Source organism: Carettochelys insculpta, chromosome 3, assembly GCF_033958435.1.
Source record: "Carettochelys insculpta isolate YL-2023 chromosome 3, ASM3395843v1, whole genome shotgun sequence".
NCBI lineage: Eukaryota > Metazoa > Chordata > Testudines > Carettochelyidae > Carettochelys > Carettochelys insculpta.
In genome coordinates, this window is record NC_134139.1 from 27,311,530 (window position 1) to 27,331,709 (window position 20,180).

The 20,180-nt window shown below is 41.7% G+C and overlaps 1 protein-coding gene across 4 annotated transcripts in view; it reads right to left on the reverse strand.

Annotated features, from left to right (window-relative positions):
• Nucleotides 1-20,180, reverse strand: part of ACYP2 (acylphosphatase 2) — a 110,015-nt gene that overhangs the window by 71,063 nt on the left and 18,772 nt on the right. The window contains exon 4 of one of the 4 annotated variants that reach the window (XM_074989517.1): nucleotides 9,731-9,815. The exons of the other annotated variants lie outside the window; for them this stretch is intronic. Coding sequence (XP_074845618.1) covers nucleotides 9,731-9,815 — 85 coding nt within the window. The remainder of the gene's footprint in view (nucleotides 1-9,730; nucleotides 9,816-20,180) is intronic. 4 annotated transcript variants of the gene reach the window in all.

Here is a 20,180-nt window from a genome sequence, read left to right on the forward strand (position 1 = left end):
GGAGGTCTCTTGCCCATTCTCGGGAAAAACAACAATGTTGGGATGCAATCTGCTCAATTTTACAGTTTTGCTCACTGCTGGCTTAGACCTACAGTAAACTGCGGCTCAACCCCCGCCCAGCCCCATCTTAAACCCCACCCTGCACAGCTGCAGCTCACCCCTGCCCCTCAGCTCAAACCCCCTGGCCCTGCGTGGCCCCGACTGAAACCCCCTGGCCTTACATGGCTGAAGCTCCCCCCTCGCCCCACGTGGCTGTAGCTTAAGCCCCCTGTCCCTGAGCCCCCTGGCCTCAACCCCCCCTCTGGCCCTGTGTGACTGTGGCTCAGCCTCCTGCCTGGCGCGGCTCAATCCCCACCCCAGACCTGCGCGGCTGCACCTCAACCCCCTGCCCCTGCTCAAATCCCCCAGCCGCACGTGGCTGCGGCTCAACCCCTGCCCAGCCCAAACTCAAACCCCCAGCCCTGCATGGCCATGGCTCAACCTCCTCAGCCCCAGCTCAAACCTTGCAGCCCTGGCTGAAACCTCCCAGCTCCACGTGGCTCAACCTTTCATAGTTAGTATAATATAAAAAAGATTAAGTGCTCTGCAGAGAGTGCCGTGAAGTCCAAGCATCCCATGGCCAGAAAAAATTTGGGAACTGCTGGGTTAGAATAAGGCTGTTGATAATATTATCGAAAATGTATCAAATGTCTGCCAAATAATTTAGTAAACCTTGGGGTGGCAAGTCATCAGTAAGTGGCAGAATAAAATTGCAACTATAATTAGAAAACTGGCAATGTCTTCGAGAAGTTCTACTCTTAGAATTTTCAGTGTTCTCAAGGACTGTAGATTTTCTGTTAATTTCATCTTTTATATGTACTGAATATTAAAACCTAATGTGGAGGGGAGTCTTTTGGCATAATTGAAATTTCTTCTCATGTATTTGGGATGCGGAATTTTACTTTATCAAAAGATAAGAACATCAGAATGGCCATTACCGGGTCAGAGCAAAGGTCCATCTAGTCCAGCATCCCATCTGCCGACCATGGCCAGTGCCAGGTCCCCCACAGGGTGTGGGCCAAAGACAATGATCAAGTAACTTTTATCTCCAGCCTCTGACAAAGAACGACCCGTTCCAAACCCCTAATCATTTTCATTGCCCTTTTCTGAATCTTTTCTAATGCCAAAATATCTTTTTTGAGGTGAGGAGACCACAGCTAAATGAACGATTCACAATGTGGGTGTACCATAGTTTTATAAAAGGGCAGTAAAATATTCTTTATCTTATTTTCTATTCCTTTTTTAATAATTCGTGACATCCTATTTGCTTTTTTGAGTGCTGCTGTACACTGCATGGATGTTTCCAGAGAACTATCCACAACAACCCCAAAATCTCTTTCCTGATTAGTTGTAGCTAAATTAGCCCCCATCAGATTGAATCTATACTTGAGGTTATTTTTTCCAATGGGCATTACTTTACACTTATCCACATTAAATTTCATTTGCCATTTTTTGCCCAGTCACTCAGTTTGGTGAGATCTTTTTGAAGTTCCTCACGGTCGGCTTTCATCTTGACTATTTTGAACAGTTTAGTATAGTCTGCAAACTTTACCACCTCACTACTTACCCCTTCCTCTAGATCATTTACGAATAAGTTGAATAGGATTGGTCCTAGGACTGACCCTTGGAACACCACTCGTTACCCTTCTCCATTCAGAAAATTTACCATTTTTTCCTACCCTTTGTTTCTTGTCCTTTAACCAGTTCTCAATCCATGAAAGGATCTTCCCTCTTATCCCATGACAACCTAATTTACACAAGAGCCTTTGGTGAGGGACTTTGTCAAAGGCTTTCTGGAAATCTAAGTATACGACATCTACTGGATCCCTCTTGTCTGCATGCTTATTAACCCCTTCAAAGAATTCTAAAAGGCTGTGTCTAAATTAGCTCCCAACATCGAAAGGGGCATGTTAGTTAGGGTGTTGGGAGACTTCTAACGAAGGCCCAGCTTGCGTGTAAAGGGAGTAAAAGCACTTTGAAGTAGCACGGGCACTTCGACATACCCACAACTGACCCACAGCTACACGCAAGTAGTCACTTAAAAGTTTCACACTTTGAAGTTGCAGTGGGGGAGATTTAGCCTAATGAAGCGCTGCATATGCACTGCAGCACTTCATTAGTAATCTCCTGACGCCCTAATTACCATGCCCCCTTAGAAGCTGGGAGCTAGTCTAGACACAGCCATAGATTGGTAAGACATGATTTTCCCTTACAGAAACCATGTTGACTTTTTCATAACAGATTATGTTCTTCTATGAGTCTGACAATGTTATTATTTACCATTGTTCCAAAGTTGGTGTAATTCTGGAAACGTGCTGAACACGTGATACTTCCACAATAGTACTTTATATGTCATCTGGAACTTTTTAAACTGCAAGCTGTGGAATATTGATTTTGTAAGGAATTCCAGTATATGTGGGGTTAACTCAAGCACAGAGATGAAATTCAATTAGATGTGATTAATTTTCAGAGGAAATTCCCAAAGTCTTAGGATTTCTTTTAAAGACTGACTGAAGTGTACTCAAATTACAGCTCTCAAACTACTTATGACTCATGTCTTTTTAAATGTTTTAATTTTAAGATTAATGCCTTTGAGTTTTCTCCTAAAGCCAGTTTGGATTAAGTATACTGAATTTATGAAAGGAGGACTAACTACGCTTTATTTGCATCCCATTCATGCTTGAGAGCCTCGCTTAGCTGGTCTTTTTTGCAGTGTAACTGAACACTCCATAAACACACTTCAAATGTTTAAATATATTCTGGATGGCTTTCAGTGCGAAAATCAGAGTAGATGCTTTATTCCAAATTAGAGGGTGACTGTGTTTGCCTAAACACCCAACAATCCACAAAAAGCAATAGTGTAAACACAATAAAACATCTACTTTGTGGCCAACATTTTTTTATAAAAAGAATCCTGATAAATATGGAGAAAGTTCTTTGAAACTTAATGGGAGCTGGGCACAGAACTCTAGGCACCTTTGAGAACCTCAAATTTGACCTCAGTTCCTCAGTTTCCCAGTCAGTAGAAGAGGATAATTGGTTCTTTCACATACCTTGCTAGGGAATTACTGCTCAGGACCCAATTCTGCAAATCACAAACATGTGCTGAAGTTCCAGTCAATATCCCTGAAGTCAAGGGCACATAAGCAGGTGGTGGAAGTTGAGCAGGTGGCTGAAGTGTTCTGCAGAATTGGGCCTCTGTTCTGAGATGGAGGACAAATATTTTAATAGAAAGTAATGACTATAAATCACTAAGCATTGTGGGTGGATTCACATGTCACCAAGGAGCAGAAGCCAGCTTCCTGCTGATGGGTCTGCACCTGTGTATAAGGGCAGCTGAAAATAGGGTGGGCTGAGCATGCAGCACCTTGGAGCACCTGGCTGGGGGCGCCTGCTGCCTTCCATAAAGTGAATGGCCCCTGTGAATGAGACAGTCAAGCGGAATCAGCCTCTGCTCTCCTCTCTCCATGAATGCCAGGCCAGCAGAGAGCCCAGTGCCCCACAGCCAACCCAGGGAACTTACTGCCTGACCAGCATGGGGCAGCACGGGCGTTGGCTGGCTGCAAGCTTCCCTCCTCTGCCCAGGATTAAGGATGGCCAGCAGCAGCACATCGGGAACCACTAAGTGCTCCCCCACCTGCATCAGATGCTCCCGGAACCTCTTTGCCACCCTCAAACTCAGGCAGCAGAGGCAGCTCCCTGCAATTTCTGCCAGGCTGCCCAGGCACACTGCACAACGCCTCTCCACAGCATGGCACCACTGCGATGGGCATGTTCTTCCTGCCCCCTTTGCTTCCTCCTCAATCCCGGGAGCGGGGTTGGGGGGGAGGCACAGCTGGGAAAGGCAGGATAAGGCCCTGGCCTTGAAAAATAGACAGCTGGGCTATGATTTGCTTAATGGGGCTGGTGGCAGTGCAGAGCCTTCCACGGGGGCTGCTCTGGCTCAGAGGCCTGTGGGGAGCCAGGCTGAGCCACACCACCCTTCCTTGAAGCTCTAGTTAGGAAGTTTTGTTCTGCTTATAGTGCTGTTTCTGTTGCCTTGCTGGTCTCCTGTCCCACCTGGCTCTGGACAGCACAGGACCTTGGCAACTGGCTGCCCTTTCTAAACTTAGTCATTTTCCATTCTGCCCAGGGAGAGGGGCCAGGCTGTATAGCTCAGCTGGGGGTTGCAGTAAATATTGCTGTGTGGGGCCGTCACAGCAGCTGGCTGTCACACCCGGGGAGAGTTTGGGGGAGCTGAAGCAGGCAACTGATGCCCAGGAATAGAAAAGCAGGCAAACAGCTTTTGGACATGGGGAAGCGGGGTGGGGCTGAATTCAGTTCCCGCCTTGCATGCTGATGAAAATCCACTCACGTGACACTCTTGGCACGCATGCTGGGGGTTGCAGACCCCTGCTACACACCCTAGCATTAAAATGCACATGGAGAGTGTCAGGCACTCTAACACACATGTTGAATAGTGACAGAGAGGTAGCCATGTTAGTCTGTATTCTATCAAAACAAGAAAGCAGTTATGTAGCACTTTAAAGATTAACAGAATAATTTATTAGGTGATCAGCTTTTGTGGGACAGACTCACTTCTTGAGATGTATGGCTATGATCTGAAGAAGTGGGTCTGTCCCACGAAAGCTCATCACCTAATAAATTATTTTGTTAGTCTTTAAAGTGCTACATGACTGCTTTTTTATTTTAATAAACTAACACACAAGTTGTCCTACAACATAGTAGGGGACATAAAACAGGGACATATACACACTGTTTTTAATGTCCCTGTCTCTTTTAAAAATATTTTTACTAAGATTATGCTGATTGGAAAACTATTATTTTGCGACAATTTTAAAAGATTCAGTACATGCCTAAATAGACTGAATTCATACCTGATTTCCTGGTGGCTCCTGGTTACACTGTCCCATTTTGGGGACACAAAGCAACCACAGTACTGGCCCATTTGCCATGGAAGGATTTCCTCTGCACAGAAGAATCTTTTGGGTGATGAGGGGGTAATATGGATATCATGACTGCCTGATGGTGATGGTTGGGGCATCTTTGTATTTTGGTGATCCTTGTCTACTGCAGTGGCCTCAGGGTGTTTTGGCAGCTGATGGGCTGCTCAACCTAGCACTGAGGACTAGCCTGAACCAGGAGCTGCAAAACTGGCATTTTTAGCTCACATGCTTGCACCTGTGCTGAGTCCAGCTTGACTTTTCCAGAGAATCTGCAATATCAACATCAAGTACTAATCAACTATAAACAAAATAAATGTTCTCTTTACATTGTTCAAGCTGTGGGCTCAATTTATTGTTTTCAACCATTTAGCACTTTAAACCAAGATAAGAGTCCCAAATTACCTTGCCAGGCATAGCTCTTGCCCCTCTTTAAATATATGGCAAAAACAACAAGTTGTTATTGTCCTTCAACCAAGAATGTTAGAACATTAGTCCATAAACTTGCACCGTGGTACACAGTGCCTTCCCTCTATAGCTGGGAATGGATAACAGACAGCTCTGCCATTATGGACACTTGCATTTAGATGTGACCTTGAGACTGGTCCCAAAAGCTACGGATATGTTACACTGTTGATCCACTTTGAGGAGGGGAATGGCGGGGGGGAGGGAGCACCAACCATTACACTTTAATGGACCGACATTAACCTGAACTTGGAGAGGACTGTGTTCCACCCGCAGGCTCTGCCACCTCTATTTGTGTTTATTTCACTGTTCCTAACTTCACTTAAGGATTTGCCTGAACTAATCTTGTGACCTACTGAACAGGGCTATTTTGGGTCATCTCTTAGGAGCTGCAGATGAACAACTTATTACCACCTAAAGCCAGATGTTTAAAATTAACACTTGCTTCCCATCAGATATGGCTAAACTATTTTATTGACATCAGTGTATTGCTGAAAGCACTATAAATTCTCTGTCCTTCCTGACTGTCCTTTGAGCCTATTCCTGGGGCTAGTAACAGTCCACAACTGGCTGCCTATCAAGGGAAAATGCTGCAACAACAAAATATACACTGTGCAACTGCTTGCAGTCTTTGAAACACTGGATCATATTAATGAAAGGAAGTTGGTATTTCTTGTGTTCTGAGATTTCTATTTTAATATTTTTAACTGGGACAGGTGGTCCATCACAAAGAATGACAACAAAACATGGGGAAGTTTGTCATAGACATAAAATATCCCCTCTAACACATCTCACCTTTCCTATTCCATTGGGTTTGAATAGCAAATCTGACCAGATACTAAATACATTTAGTCTATATTCACAGGGTTTCACTTCAGTTCATGTCATCAGATATCCTGATCTTGCAATTGGTGTCAGCATGGATGGGCCCTTATACCTGTGCAGAATCCCAGTTTCATTTCACACTGCTGAAAGAATCCAATCATGCAAATCCCATTGCAAGATTAGGGTCAAATAGTACTGTATCCATATTACCTAGGAAACAGTATTTAAATTGTTGTAGTAAGATCTATTTTTGAAACCTGCTGTAGCACTAGGCTTCTTCTATGGCTTTCTTCAGGAAGCAGATGTTCTCTGTGAAGTGCTCCCCTTAAGACCAGACACATTTTTGTGAATGACTTCACTCTAAAAATTACTAACTCCTCCACACCTTCTACCCATGTAAAACAAGGGTTTACGGGCATGGAGAGGCACCTGAGGACAACCAATAGCAGCATTACCCTTGGAAGACTATGCTCTGCTTCATGACATCAAACTACATCCACCATGCGTGATATTCATCCTTGACAGCTGGAATTGTTTAAGTGATTGCTAATGTTTAACTTTACTAGCATACACCACAGCACACCCCAAAGCCTGTGGCTTTCAGTTTTTCAAAGCCTGTACTATTCAGAATTGAGGGCATGATCCTTCTCTTTGGGTCTACTTGACTGGGGCCAACAGTTAAACTCCATCTGAAAATTTTAGTAGACTTTTCATTAACATAAGCATGGTGAAAAGCTGCACCTAGATTCAGGCAATAAGAAAACCAACAGAACGTAGGGCACCACTCAAAATGCCAGGAAAGAATCAACTTTGTTTTTTAAAATACTGGAAACACCTTTATAAATCACCAATAGTGAGAAATTTGATGTATAGACATCAGCACAGCACAGATAAATTTTGTCTGCTGTTTGAGTTCTACACCAAGACCATTTCTAAAGGATAATGAAGACAGTACTAAATTTCATAAGGGACCTCCTGAATGCCTGCAGAGCAGAGCTGGTTTACAACTACTCACTGAAATTATTAACCGCTTATGCTTACTCCCATGTCACTGCCAGATAGGCAAATGTATTACTGAAAGCTTCAGATGTGCAAACAGGTCATATCCTGTAACTTAGATCAATATATTTTTAATAGTAGTAATAATATTTAGGACTTCTAGAGAGGTTTTTTTAACGTTTGAAGTATTTTACCAACATTAGCTAATTAATCCTCAGAGCCCTATGATACAGCTCAGGAAGGAGTTCTGGTTTAGTAATTGGAGCATGGGATTGGAAGTCAGGAGCTTCTTATTCTTTTCCTGGCTCTGCTGTGTGACATTAGTAATTCAAATAATGAACTCTATGTCTCAGTTTCTCCATCTACAAAATGGGGATAACACACATGGGGCTGTTACAAGCTATAATTTATGTTTGTAATACAGATTTAAAAACCAGAAATTTACAGAAAAAAGATACTGCTTGGCAACGTTTCACAGAAATATAAACATACAAGACTTCTGTCTCCAAGACTCAAACTGAACAAAATTAAAATTTTAAACAAAAACCCCAAACATTTCTACGAGTTCTAATATTACATTAAATAACAGAATGAAAACAAACAAAAAACCAAAACACTGATAACAAACATGGGCCCACACATTGATCTTTGAAGGTCTCTGAGCATGTTGAAAGCTCTGTTGGGCTAATAATGCCAGGATAAGAGACCATATGCATGAATCAGCTTGCAGGACCTGTGTCACAAAATATAATTTACTATTTTCATATAATTTTCCATTAACATTGCTAGTTTAAGGAAAGTTTTGACACACAATTGGAATTCTGAAATTATTTGAAAAAGGCTCTATCCTGCAAAATCTCAAACAGAGAAGAAGGGTTTACAAGATCAGATTCCAGTCGGTAATAGTTTAAATCAGCAATCAGAACATGCTAGAGGAGTTATCCTTATAGGGTCACTCAGCTGATATAGATGCAAGAGCCACTTACACCAGTAATCAAAAGCCTCTAAAGGAATTTGAAATAAACCATTTTATCACTCAGCTTACTCAGAAAGGCATCTCTCTCCTACACTGTTTGAGCAAGGACTTAGATTTAAGCCATACTGTGTTTTTAGTAATAGTAATAATTTTTAATTCTGTGTTACCATTTTTCCCTTTTAAATTCCCTTCCTCTTTCCTCTAAAAAAATGAATTATGTGACCTGCAGGGCAGGAGATACAGCCAACTAATTTAATTATTAATCTGCTAGAAACCATTTTGTAATGATGAGACTGCATTCTGTTTTTTCCCCTCAAATTTGAAAGTTATACCAAACAGCTTAATCAAGCTACAAGTACCAAAGACTTACAACATTTTTCCAACTTGTTCCCTTTACCTCTCATGTTATGAAATCCTTTAGGGATACATACAAGGCAACTGAACTTTAAAGAAAAAAAAGGAGAATATTTCAAGTCTAGTGACAGGTGGAATTTGAGTCTTTTATACTCCCTAGTTCATTTGAACCTCTCTCTGTATAAGCAACCAAGCAAATCTGTGTTTGTTATTTAGTGGAAATATGTATTTTTAAAATATACTTTTTTCTAGCCTTAAACAGTAGATTCCAGACTTCCACTGTAACACTCTGCTAATGATCACAAAGGCACTTTATGTAAGGGAAATGTGCTGAAGTAGTAATTAGGCTAAAGAAGTGCATTTGATATTTTGCTTCAGATGACCTTGATTCATGACCTCACACTCCTGGCATGTTTTGCATGCTAATTACTTTGCTCTTAATACTGAGCAGTATGTTTCCTCATTTCACTCATGCCAATGTGCAGTATTTTTCCTAAATGAAAGGGAGAAACCATTTTTAAAGCTACTAGAAACTAATGAAATTAATGAATTAACAGAATTCATCACTGAGACAATCACATTTGATCAGATTCACTGCCACTAGTGGTTCTCACACAACATGTGAGGATTCCTACTGAGGTTTTCTGGAGTAATATGACAAGTCATAATATAAGAGATGTGAAAAAGCAACCAACTGCAATGCAGTTTCTTGCACAGACTCACTGGAACCTTACTTGCATACAGATCTGTAAAAAAGCTGAACACATCCTAGCTTAGGGTTATATGGTAAACACAGTTAACACATGAGTGCCTATCTGGGACAAAACAACAGGAAACAGCAGGGTTGTGTTTTGTTTTCTGTGAAGTTTAACAGCATTGCTCAGGAGCAATCCCTGTGTCTGATTAAGGAGTGGCATGGCTGGTGGAGATTCCCCCAGTGATGAGATAAAAAAAACGCTATACACATATGGGCAGGGTGAGAGTGGAAGTGGAGATGGATGGCAGTTGATAAAACAGAATAAAGAGTTTCATTTCCAGACAGGAAATGAATTTGACTGACAACCTTTATAAACCAAGCAGCTGCCAATTTACTCCAAGTTCAGAAAAGAGTTACCATCCATAACATTACTTTCAATAGTGCCGCCTTAAGGGGATGCAGCTTTTGCTCTTGCATATTGCAGCTCTTCATAAATCCCAGCAAACAACAGTCTGTTCTGTTAGAAATGAAAGATATATTATAAGCCTCATAAAACTTGGAGCTTTCCATCTGGAAGAACTATATTTCTCTGATGGAAGACAGAATTTAGCTAATTAAAGTTTTCTTCAGTTAATATAAATGACAAGAATGGTGCCCTAATATTAAGGAATTAAGGCGTGAGGATTTAGAAAGCACTTCCTTCTGAGAAATGCTAGCTGTGTGGTAAATGGTAATCATGAATGAATCCGAGAAATGTGTCCCACAATTCATGTTGAAGGATCCACGTCTGAAGGACCCTTAGCTCCCCATGGCTCAGCTTATTACCTTGCAGGACTGGGCCTAAACTGAAGAGAACAGAGAAATAAGTTTAAGGAGAGAAGGAGAAACTGTGATGTTTTTATCCAAAAATGCAGTGTGCTTTGTGAAGGGGGTGAGCAAAGATGCCAGTCCCCCCCAAATGGCAGGTAGGGCTGCGAGGGAAGGGAGGTAAGCAGTGCACAAGCATTTAGGCTTGCCCCTCTGCAGGGTTCCTGTGACTGGGCACAGCTGGGGTATGTGCAAGGTTCAAGCAACAGGCAACACCATGGAAGGGCTCTCATATGAGCACCTGGGGGTTTCCTATTTCCTTTTTGGGAAACAGGGTTACCCTCATCCACAGTGAAATAATCAGCCCAGTAAACAGCCCAGTAAAACTGAATGTCTTAGCATTAAACGGATTATATTGACCACTGTCAGCCTTAGAAGGTGCTGTGACTCTACTGCAGAGAAGGGATATAATGCTGCCTTTGCCAGAGCTAATGACACAGATCTGTAAAAAGCCAGGTAAGTGTTAAATGTATTTGCTATGCATCCATACACCCAGGAACAAATACAAGGTCTCCTGTTAAATGACATACCATCACACTTCCTGCCCCTTTTCTGTATGTTGCCTATTTACATTGTAAGCTCCTTCTATTTCTATAAAGACATATGCATATCTATGTCACTACATCTATAATAAATATAATAAAACTTTAAATTACAGGAGTTCTTACCTGGTTCCCATACAAGGTGCATGGACTCCAATACCAACAATGATAATTTAACCTTAACTCTGGACTTCCTGGGTTCATAATGCTCATTTTTGGAATAATGATAACATTCTTGTTATTTTTCCCCTTATATTCCTCAACTTTAACTCCTGTTTCATCCTGTTTTTCTGCTAGGAATTAGAAAAATAAGTCTCTGGCTATGTTATCTTCTTTAATGGTTTAGAATTCAGATGTGGCCATTAGAGAGACTTATTCCCTCCCTATTTAAATACGGGGTCTAAGAAATATAAAACACCAGATATTAATAAAGAGAATATGAAAATCAAAAAAAATCAGATTTTTTATTCACATGCAAGAAACACAGCTGGACTGCAAAACAAAGAGCAGATCACTGGCAAATAGTAACATATAATTAAGAGCCTACAATGTAAAAAGTTAGCGCTACTACTTAAATATATTTACATCTTATGCCTCAACTAAAGCATCTAAGCATATATCTAAAGACTTTTATAATCAAATTCACATGGTTGATACAAGAAGCTAACACTGGTCCTCTCTCCAGCACGTCGGATTATTTACTAATTCTCATCCCTTATGCCCTTCAGAGACAAGGATCAACTAGAAACTCCAACTTGAACATTGGAATCACTGTTTCCTTTCTTTCCTGAATCACGTATCATTTTCAACGAGTCAGAGACCCCAAACTCTCCTCATGTGTCTTTTAGGCTGAACTTCAAAGAGTGAATCAGCATTAGCACCACAATCTTCCTACCTTTCCAGCTCTACATTAATTTCAAGCAATTATGGAAAAATAAAAGAAACCCTAAGTGTTCATATTTGGGAAGAAACCCTATAGATTTCAGAAAGAAAACACCCAACTTACACCACAAAAGTACCTTGGAAAATAGGTATATTTCTGAAATGTTGTAAGAGCAGCACAACTTAATCACTTTTTATTGTTATGTTTTTTAAACTTTGCAAATGGATACATGCAGGCTGTGGATAGGCCGGCCTGTTGACAGAGGGGGCACAGAGGGCAGTTGCCCCTAGGCCTAGGGTTTCAAAAAGACCTGGGGCTTGGGCTACTTCTACTTTGGTAGCAGCAGCTGGAGCTCCAGGCCCTTTTGACTTGCCATGGCAGCGCGGTAGCACTGCTGTGCTAAACTTGGGGGAATGGGGGCAGCAGCACTGAGGGCCAAATGCCCTATGACCAGCACCTTCCAGGGTGCAGAGCCAGGGCCCCCTCCTACTTTGCATGGAGCCTGTGGTGGCTGTTGGTGCTGCTGTGCACAGGATTTCCATATCTTTTGTTCTGATACAGAGTGAATGCTTAACCTTATTCACACCTGTCTCAGTCAGCATAACAAGTTTCTCAGTAAGAAACGCCATCATCTAGATAACTAAGCGATGCATATTTGATGAGACAAATACATCTAGAATATTCATATTAATAACAGCTACTCATTTATGTGGTACTTTGTACTTCAGATGAGATAAGAATCACTCCTTTATACACAACATTTTAAGCTGAACTGCTGCTCGCTACCGTTCATGCAAAGGGTGTATTTATTGCACTAAAATCTTCAGAGATAGTTTTTGTCCTGCAAGCAGGGCAACAGCAGTAAGGGCCTTGAACCAGTCCACATCCCGCTGTATGTGTACTAACAGAACATCTTCAACCTAGTTCCAGAATGTTTGGAAAACATGACCCAGGAGCATTACTTTGGGTCCCAGAAATGTATCAACCGTAAATAAGTTTTTTTCAAAGTCTCAAATGGCTTTCAGTGACATGGAGTTAGGCTCTGCCACTCAACAGCTCAGCAAAATCTTTATATAAATACTACATTCTCAAAATGTAAGGGTGTGCTCAACAGTTGAAATTAGTATCTTAAGATAGTAACAGAGAGGTAGCCATGTTTGCCTGTATTCTATCAAAACAAAAAACACTACAGACAACCTCTAACCTTATGAGGATTTTCACTAGCAACCACAGGCTACACCACAATAATAAAAATCCTGGAACTTTCCTTGCAACAAGCCCCTTTGCCAACTTTGTCCACACATGTATTCTGGAGATACCACCACTGGACCTAATCATGTTAATTAAAGAATCATTAGCACCTTTCTCCTGTTCGTCAACTAACGTCCTATATGCCATCATGTGCCAACAATGCCAACATATTTTGTATATAGGACAGACTGCAAACATTCTTCAACAAAGAACGAATAGACATAGAACAAACATCAAAAATCTCCAAATACACAAACCTGTCAGCTAGCACTTTAATGGAGTAGGCCATTCTGTTAAAGACCTGACAGTGTGTGTTTTACAGAAAAGAGACTAACAGCTGTCTACACACAGAATGTTCAGAACTAACATTCATATTCAAATTCAAAATATTAACATGTGGTTTGAACAGGGACAGCAATTACCTAACCCATTACAAGGACTCTTTTACATACTTTGATGTTTGATCTAACACTTACTTCTCCACACCTCCCCCGCCTTGTTCTTCTATCTGAATTGCCAACAAAGATAATTTTTCTGATCTGTTAACTTTGATAACAATTTTTGGACTTCTCTGCTTTATAGATTGTGTCTGTTCTGGTAGGGCTGTAGATCTGAAGAAGTGGGTCTGTCCCATGAAAGCTCATCACCTTATAAATTATTTTGTTAGTCTTAAAAGTGCTACATGACTGCTTTTTTGTTTTGACAGTATCTTAAGATGTTCAGTATGGGTGAAAAGAAAAAATATTTACCCCTTCTAATCAGCTGAGAAATTTTCTAAATCTAGTTTCCAGATGAACAGCTGCATTATCTATTGTTTACAGCACAGTCTGATTCAGCCTTGCAGTACAAATTGTTTTTAGCCCTGAAATAGAAATGGGGTGGGTAAATGTTATTTGTTCAGCTTGTGACTACTACTAAAAAATAATTGTTCACAATTCTACAACATTATTCAGGCAAGGACCACATTACAAGACTGATTAATTAAATATTAATTAAATCTTGCAACATCCCTATAAGGTAAGCATTATCTCCACCTTAACTGGGGAAACTGAGGCACATGGCCTAAGTGACTTGCCCAAGACCACAGAGCTTGAAGTCTGATAGAGCTTAGAACAGCACTCTGACTTAGACTGCATTGTGAGCCTCACATAAAAAGTGTTGGTCCTTATGTGGTTTGTGAAAGCAGAGGTGGATTCTGATTCTTCAGGTTCTGGGCATAAAGAACATTTGGCCCCTCCAGTGGGGCTAGAACTGGGGAGGGCTACAGAGGATTATGTCTCCCCACTTTTGAACATGGGCACAGTAGCCTCAGGCAGACACGGAGCAGCAGCAGCATGGGTGTGGCCTGGGACTAACGCCTTGGGCCAAAAGCAACAGGAGAGGAGCAGTGCCACACATAGATGCTGCCTCAGGCACAGAGTCCAGGCAGCAGTGAAGGCAGCCTGCACCTGGGATCAGGCGGGAACCAGCAGGGGCAGCCTGGCAGCAGCAAGCCCAGCAGGGCAACCTAGTAGCTGGAGCTGGGCATATGCACTGAGTGAGCCTGGGTGGCGTGCACCAGCCACTGAGGCCAGGACAGCAACAGCGGGAGCTGCGCTGGTAGAGCCCTCCCTGCTTGACTTCTTGTTGCCTGCAACCTTTCTGGGGCTTTCTCAGTCCATCTCAGGCTAGAGCAATGCCCACTCTCCCCATAGAGTGTATATGCACTCTTCAGGGAAAGGCCAGGAGGCCAAACCAAAGCCTCTGTCTCTGGGTCCTACCAGCAGCGGCATGTCCTAGTGGGTGTGGACATGAGCCAGGAACTGCTCTTAAGCACCCTGGTCCCTGCCTAGCACAGGTGGGAGGTCTGGGGCTTCCTACAGCAGCCCAGTCTGCCTGAATAGCTCTTACCACTGCCCAGCACTAGCTTTTGGCCTGACCAGGGAGCACGGCACAAAGAGGAGGATTGGAGCCAAAGTTCTAGTGCCAATAGTACAACAGTAAAACCCATATGGTTTCTCTCTAGCCATACTGAGAGGCCTACAGCTCATCTGCAGTCAGAATAAAGAGCAGCAGCCATTAACTCTGAAGCTATAAGTCACATACTCCCATTCCATCTACAGTTCATTACAAGAGTGCCATATTAGGCTGTAATAGTAGCCATGTTATTCTGTATTCTAACAAAGCAGCAGTAATGTACCACGTTAAAGATTAACAAAATGATTTATTCGGTGATGAGCTTTCATGTGACAGACCTACTTCATCACATCAATAGCATTTCCAGTACAGATTAACATCTATACGTACAGAGGTCCAAAAAAATTCAAATAAAAACTGACAAATCAAGTACATAGGACTGAAGAAAGGGGTGAGGGATGGAAAGTGTCTTCCCTGAGATAATTCCAAGCATCAAAGTAAGGGAAGCAGACCTTGCAATGTGTCGTCATTAAAAACCTACAACCTATTCTAGATCATGATGCTACACTCTGGAAGGCCCCAGGTGACAGGCCTATCCTCTCCTACAGACAACTCCTAACCTAAGAAAGATTCGCACCAGCAATCACAGACTACACAACAGCAATACTAATCCTGGAACTTTTCTTTGCAACAAACCCTGTTGCCAACTTTGTCCACATATTTATTCTGGGGATGGCATCACTGGACCTAACCACATTTGTTACAAGATCAAGAGCTCATTCTCGTGTGCCTCGACCAATATTATATATGCCATTATGTGCCAGCAGTGCCCCTCCACTATATACATTGGACAAACGGGGCAAGCTCTTTGCCAAAGAATGAATGGACACAGAGCAGACATCAGGAATCTCAATACACATAGGACAGTCCGTGAGCACTTCAGTGAAGTGGGCCATTCTGTTAAAGACCTGAGAATGTGTGTCTTACAACAAAGAGACTTAAAAACAGATTGCATAGGGAAATGTGTTAATTGGAGTTCATATTCAAATTCAACACATTAACACTTTCAAAACAAAAAGCAGTCAAATAGCACTTTAAAGACTAGCCAAATAGTTTATTAGGTGAGCTTTAATGGGACAGACCCACTTCTTCAGACCATAGCCATACCAGAGAGTGGAAGGGTGGGGGGGAAGAATTCTTGACCTTCCCCCCCCACCCTCCACTCTCTGATTTGCTCATGTTGATCATTTTTTCCTGATTTGTCCTCCTTGATTACTGTTTTTGGTTCTCTGTGCCTTTAATATTGAGTCTGTTCTGGTCTGGCTATGGTCTGAAGAAGTGGGTCTGTCCCATGAAAGCTCACTTAGTAAACTATTTTGCTAGTCTTTAAAGTGCTACTTGACTGCTTTTTGTTTTGATAGTGTATAGACTAGCACGGCTCTCTCTCTGTTACCACATTAACACTTGTTATTAACAAAGAAAACAATTACCTCATGCATTACAAGGACTGCTTCCCTTCCTTTGATGCCTGTAATTATCTCAGGCAAGACACTTGACATACCTCCACCCACCACCCACCTTGTTCAGTCCTATGCACTTGATTTATCAATTTTTATTGCAATTTTTTTTGGACCTCTGTACTTATAGATGTCAGTCTGTACTTGAAATCCTATTGATCCGATGAAGTGGGTCTGCCCCATGAAAGCTCATCACCGAATAAATAATTTTGCTAGTCTAAAATGATACATTACTGCTGCTTAGGCTCTTAAGGAAAAGACCACATTCTAATGCCACCTACTGTTACCAGATAAAGAAACAGATCTCAAGACAGGTAGAGAAAACTTACTTAACAGCAAAACAAAAAAGCAGTCAAGTAGCACTTTAAAGACTAACAAAATAATTTAATAATTCATTAGTCTTTACAAGTCTTTTGTTAGTCTTTAAAGTGCTACTTGACTCCTTTTTTTTTTTTTGATAGAATGGCCGCATCTACACGTGCACGCTACTTCGAAGTAGCGGCGCCAACTTCGAAATAGCGCCCGTCACGGCTACACGTGTTGGGCGCTATTTCGAAGTTGAAATCGACGTTAGGAGGCAAGACGTCGAAGTCGCTAACCCCATGAGGGAATGGGAATAGCGCCCTACTTCGAAGTTGAACATCGAAGTAGGGCACGTGTAGACGATCCGCGTCCCGCAACATCGAAATAGTGGGGTCCGCCATGGCGGCCATCAGCTGAGGAGTTGAGAGACGCTCTCTCTCCAGCCCCTGCGGGGCTCTATGGTCACCGTGTGCAGCAGCCCTTAGCCCAGGGCTTCTGGCTGCTGCTGCTGCAGCTGGGGATCCATGCTGCATGCACAGGGTCTGCAACCAGCTGTCGGCTCTGTGGATCTTGTGTTGTTTAGTGCAACTGTGTCTGGGAGGGGCCCTTTAAGGGAGCGGCTTGCTGTTGAGTCCGCCCTGTGACCCTGTCTGCAGCTGTTCCTGGCACCCTTGTTTCGATGTGTGCTACTTTGGCGCGTAGACGTTCCCTCGCAGCGCCTATTTCGATGTGGTGCTGCGCAACGTCGAAGTTTAACGTCGACATTGCCAGCCCTGGAGGACGTGTAGACGTTATTCATCGAAATAGACTATTTCGATGTCGCTACATTGAAATAAGCTATTTCAATGTAGCGTGCACATGTAGACGTAGCCTATATAGACTAGCACGGATTTCTCTCTGTTATTAGTTAATAGCATTTCATTTGGCAAGCAATGACTTAATAGCTGAGGTTGTGGAATCAGCATCCTATGATGATTGTCTTCACTTTTCTACTGCTTTCTGTATTACCACTGTCTTGTTTGTAATTGTTCCTGTCTCCTGTATAATTCTGTTAGGTAATTCTGTTACAGTATGTTATGATTGGTTAGTAAAATTACCCAAAAATAATTGGTCAAGGCATAGCTAAGCAAGACTCAAGTTTCACTTCTTAAACTGGGGTCCAGGAAGGAAAGAAGGAAAACAGAGGAAGGGAAGAAGGAACACCTTCAGGAGGACCCTCCCCAACTCCAAGGCACCCAAGACCCTCAGGTGCAGCAACCAGCATCCAGAGAGTGACTTTGTCTGTCCCAACAGGGGAAGTCTGTGTGCCTTATCAAGACTGGTGAGTGTGACAATGTGTGCTTAGCATGTATTCTGCTTTCTTGGTAATTGTACATAAATGGAGAATGAAAATATTACTGTATAAGGCTTTTTCAGGGCACAGATCTTGCACACCTGAAGGGAATTACACCCTGAGCCCTAGGAATTGGGTAAGGGTGGAAGTTTAAATTAACAGCATCACGCCTTGAGCCCTGCAGATTGCGTAAAGGTGTGTGGGTCCCTGAAGTGTGGAAAGCATAAAGAAATTTGTGCAGGTAACAGTGTCCCCCATTCCTACCCAGGTTCTGGCATTCCCACGAGGGTTCCCAAATCTCCTACATGAAAAGGGTGTGTGAGCCAGAAAAATGAAAGCTTAAAGACCATGCATCCAACCTGCATCTTCGTTTTCCTTGAAAAACATTGTCTTTATCCAATATAATGGGCATTTCAAAAACCTATTGTATGCTAGTATAGAATGTTGACTCCTTATCGAACTAGATATAGTTAAAACATAATATAAAATAACAGTTCTTTGCACTACAAGCTGGTGAATAAATTGTCAGAACATTATAGAAAATGTGTATACAGAAAATATTCATTACCCCTTAGCATTTGTAAAAAACAGAGTTTTCAGTATCACTGGTAACTATAATGAACACATTCCCTCTTCGTCCTGTGATAAACCACAAGCATTAATATGGAAATTATTTTAACTGAAAAACAACTATAACTTGCAACTTCTCTTTCATGCCTGTACGCTTCTGCACTCAGCTATATGCTGTCTCTTATATCCATCTCAGTTCACCCCTTCCTGACTTGAGTATAAAATACTGCAGAAAGATGTCCTTGCTTGTAGATTAACAGGGTAGTAAACAGCAAACATATTCTAGAAATCATTATTGGTAGATTTTTCCAATTATTTAAAATATAATTTTGATAATACATACAACTGTAAATTCTAAGGCAATTTTAAAGACAATTGCATGTAGCTTTGCAAAATTGTAAGACTGCTTCTCACAATGTGCTTCAAAATGTCCTTTAAAAGTGCTTATTCAAAGATATCATCTTTTCCTTGCCAAATCCTCTTTGCAACATTTGCACTATCGACCATACTTTCCTTTTTTACATGCTATCCTCACTGAGCTTATAAGACATATATATCCCCTCCTGATTCTCCTCCCTGTCCAATCATTCCTTCAACTTCTTCTCCCCCGTGTCATTTCAGCTCCCCACTTTCTCTTGTTTCTGCTGATGTCATTGCTGTCTTCCTTGTCATTCAAGCTCACAAATGGAAAACTATTTTTACTCCTTCCTCTCCTGTGCCCACACATCCAGGCTATTTCCAGACCAATTCTCTTTCTAAGCTTCTTCAGAATTCAACCTGTTCTTCCCATCCTCAGAACCAAATGTATCATTCTGTTCCTTACTTTATCGCATCCTGATGACTGAAATAGTATCCTTTCTGATCTCTTAGACATACACATTTGCTCCACTTCAGTCCCCACAATTTATAGCTACTAATGTCTTCTTCCTTGCCTGTTGTTCTGATTGTGTCACTCACTCACTCCCCTCTTTAAATCCAGTAGTTTCCCAGACACTATCACATTTCCTTATTTAGGCTCCCTAGTCAAGCTCAAATTACCTCCCTTGCACCCTATTCTCTCTGTATTCTAGCTGCATTTCCACCATTTTTCGCTCATTTATCAGCTTCTCAGCAATGACCTATACATCTCCTTGCACGTGATCCTATACCCCTATACTCATTTCACAATCCTTCCCTGGTCCACACAGATTCTTTTTAAAAGTGCCATTTTTACCTTTAGGCCTATAGCAAACTTGACTGGTGTGTATAAAACACCTTAGTATTGGTTCTCATCTCATAAACTATCTGTTCTTAGACTGACCTCAAAGTAAAAACAGGCCTTCTAAAACTAAGAAAAGATGTCTAAATTTCTTCTGCATATAGATTGGAATTTTCATTCACTTTATGTTATATCTCCAACTAAAACAAATGAAGAATATAAGTTTGAATTCAATATGCGAGACATTACCATACTAAGGAAAATTATTAGACAAATTTGGAAATTAGATTTCAACTATTTACGCAATATTTTGCACATGGTGATGGAACTCATTCATAGCCTAACCATGGCACTTCATAACAACCATAATCAATGGGTTTCAAACTACACTCAGATCCATTTCAAACTACTTTGGCAATTATTTGCAAATGTACTCAGAACATCAATATAACATGCCTACCCTTCAAGACTGGTATCAAAAGTCTGTTCTTTACTTATTTATTTTTAGAAAGGATTTACTAT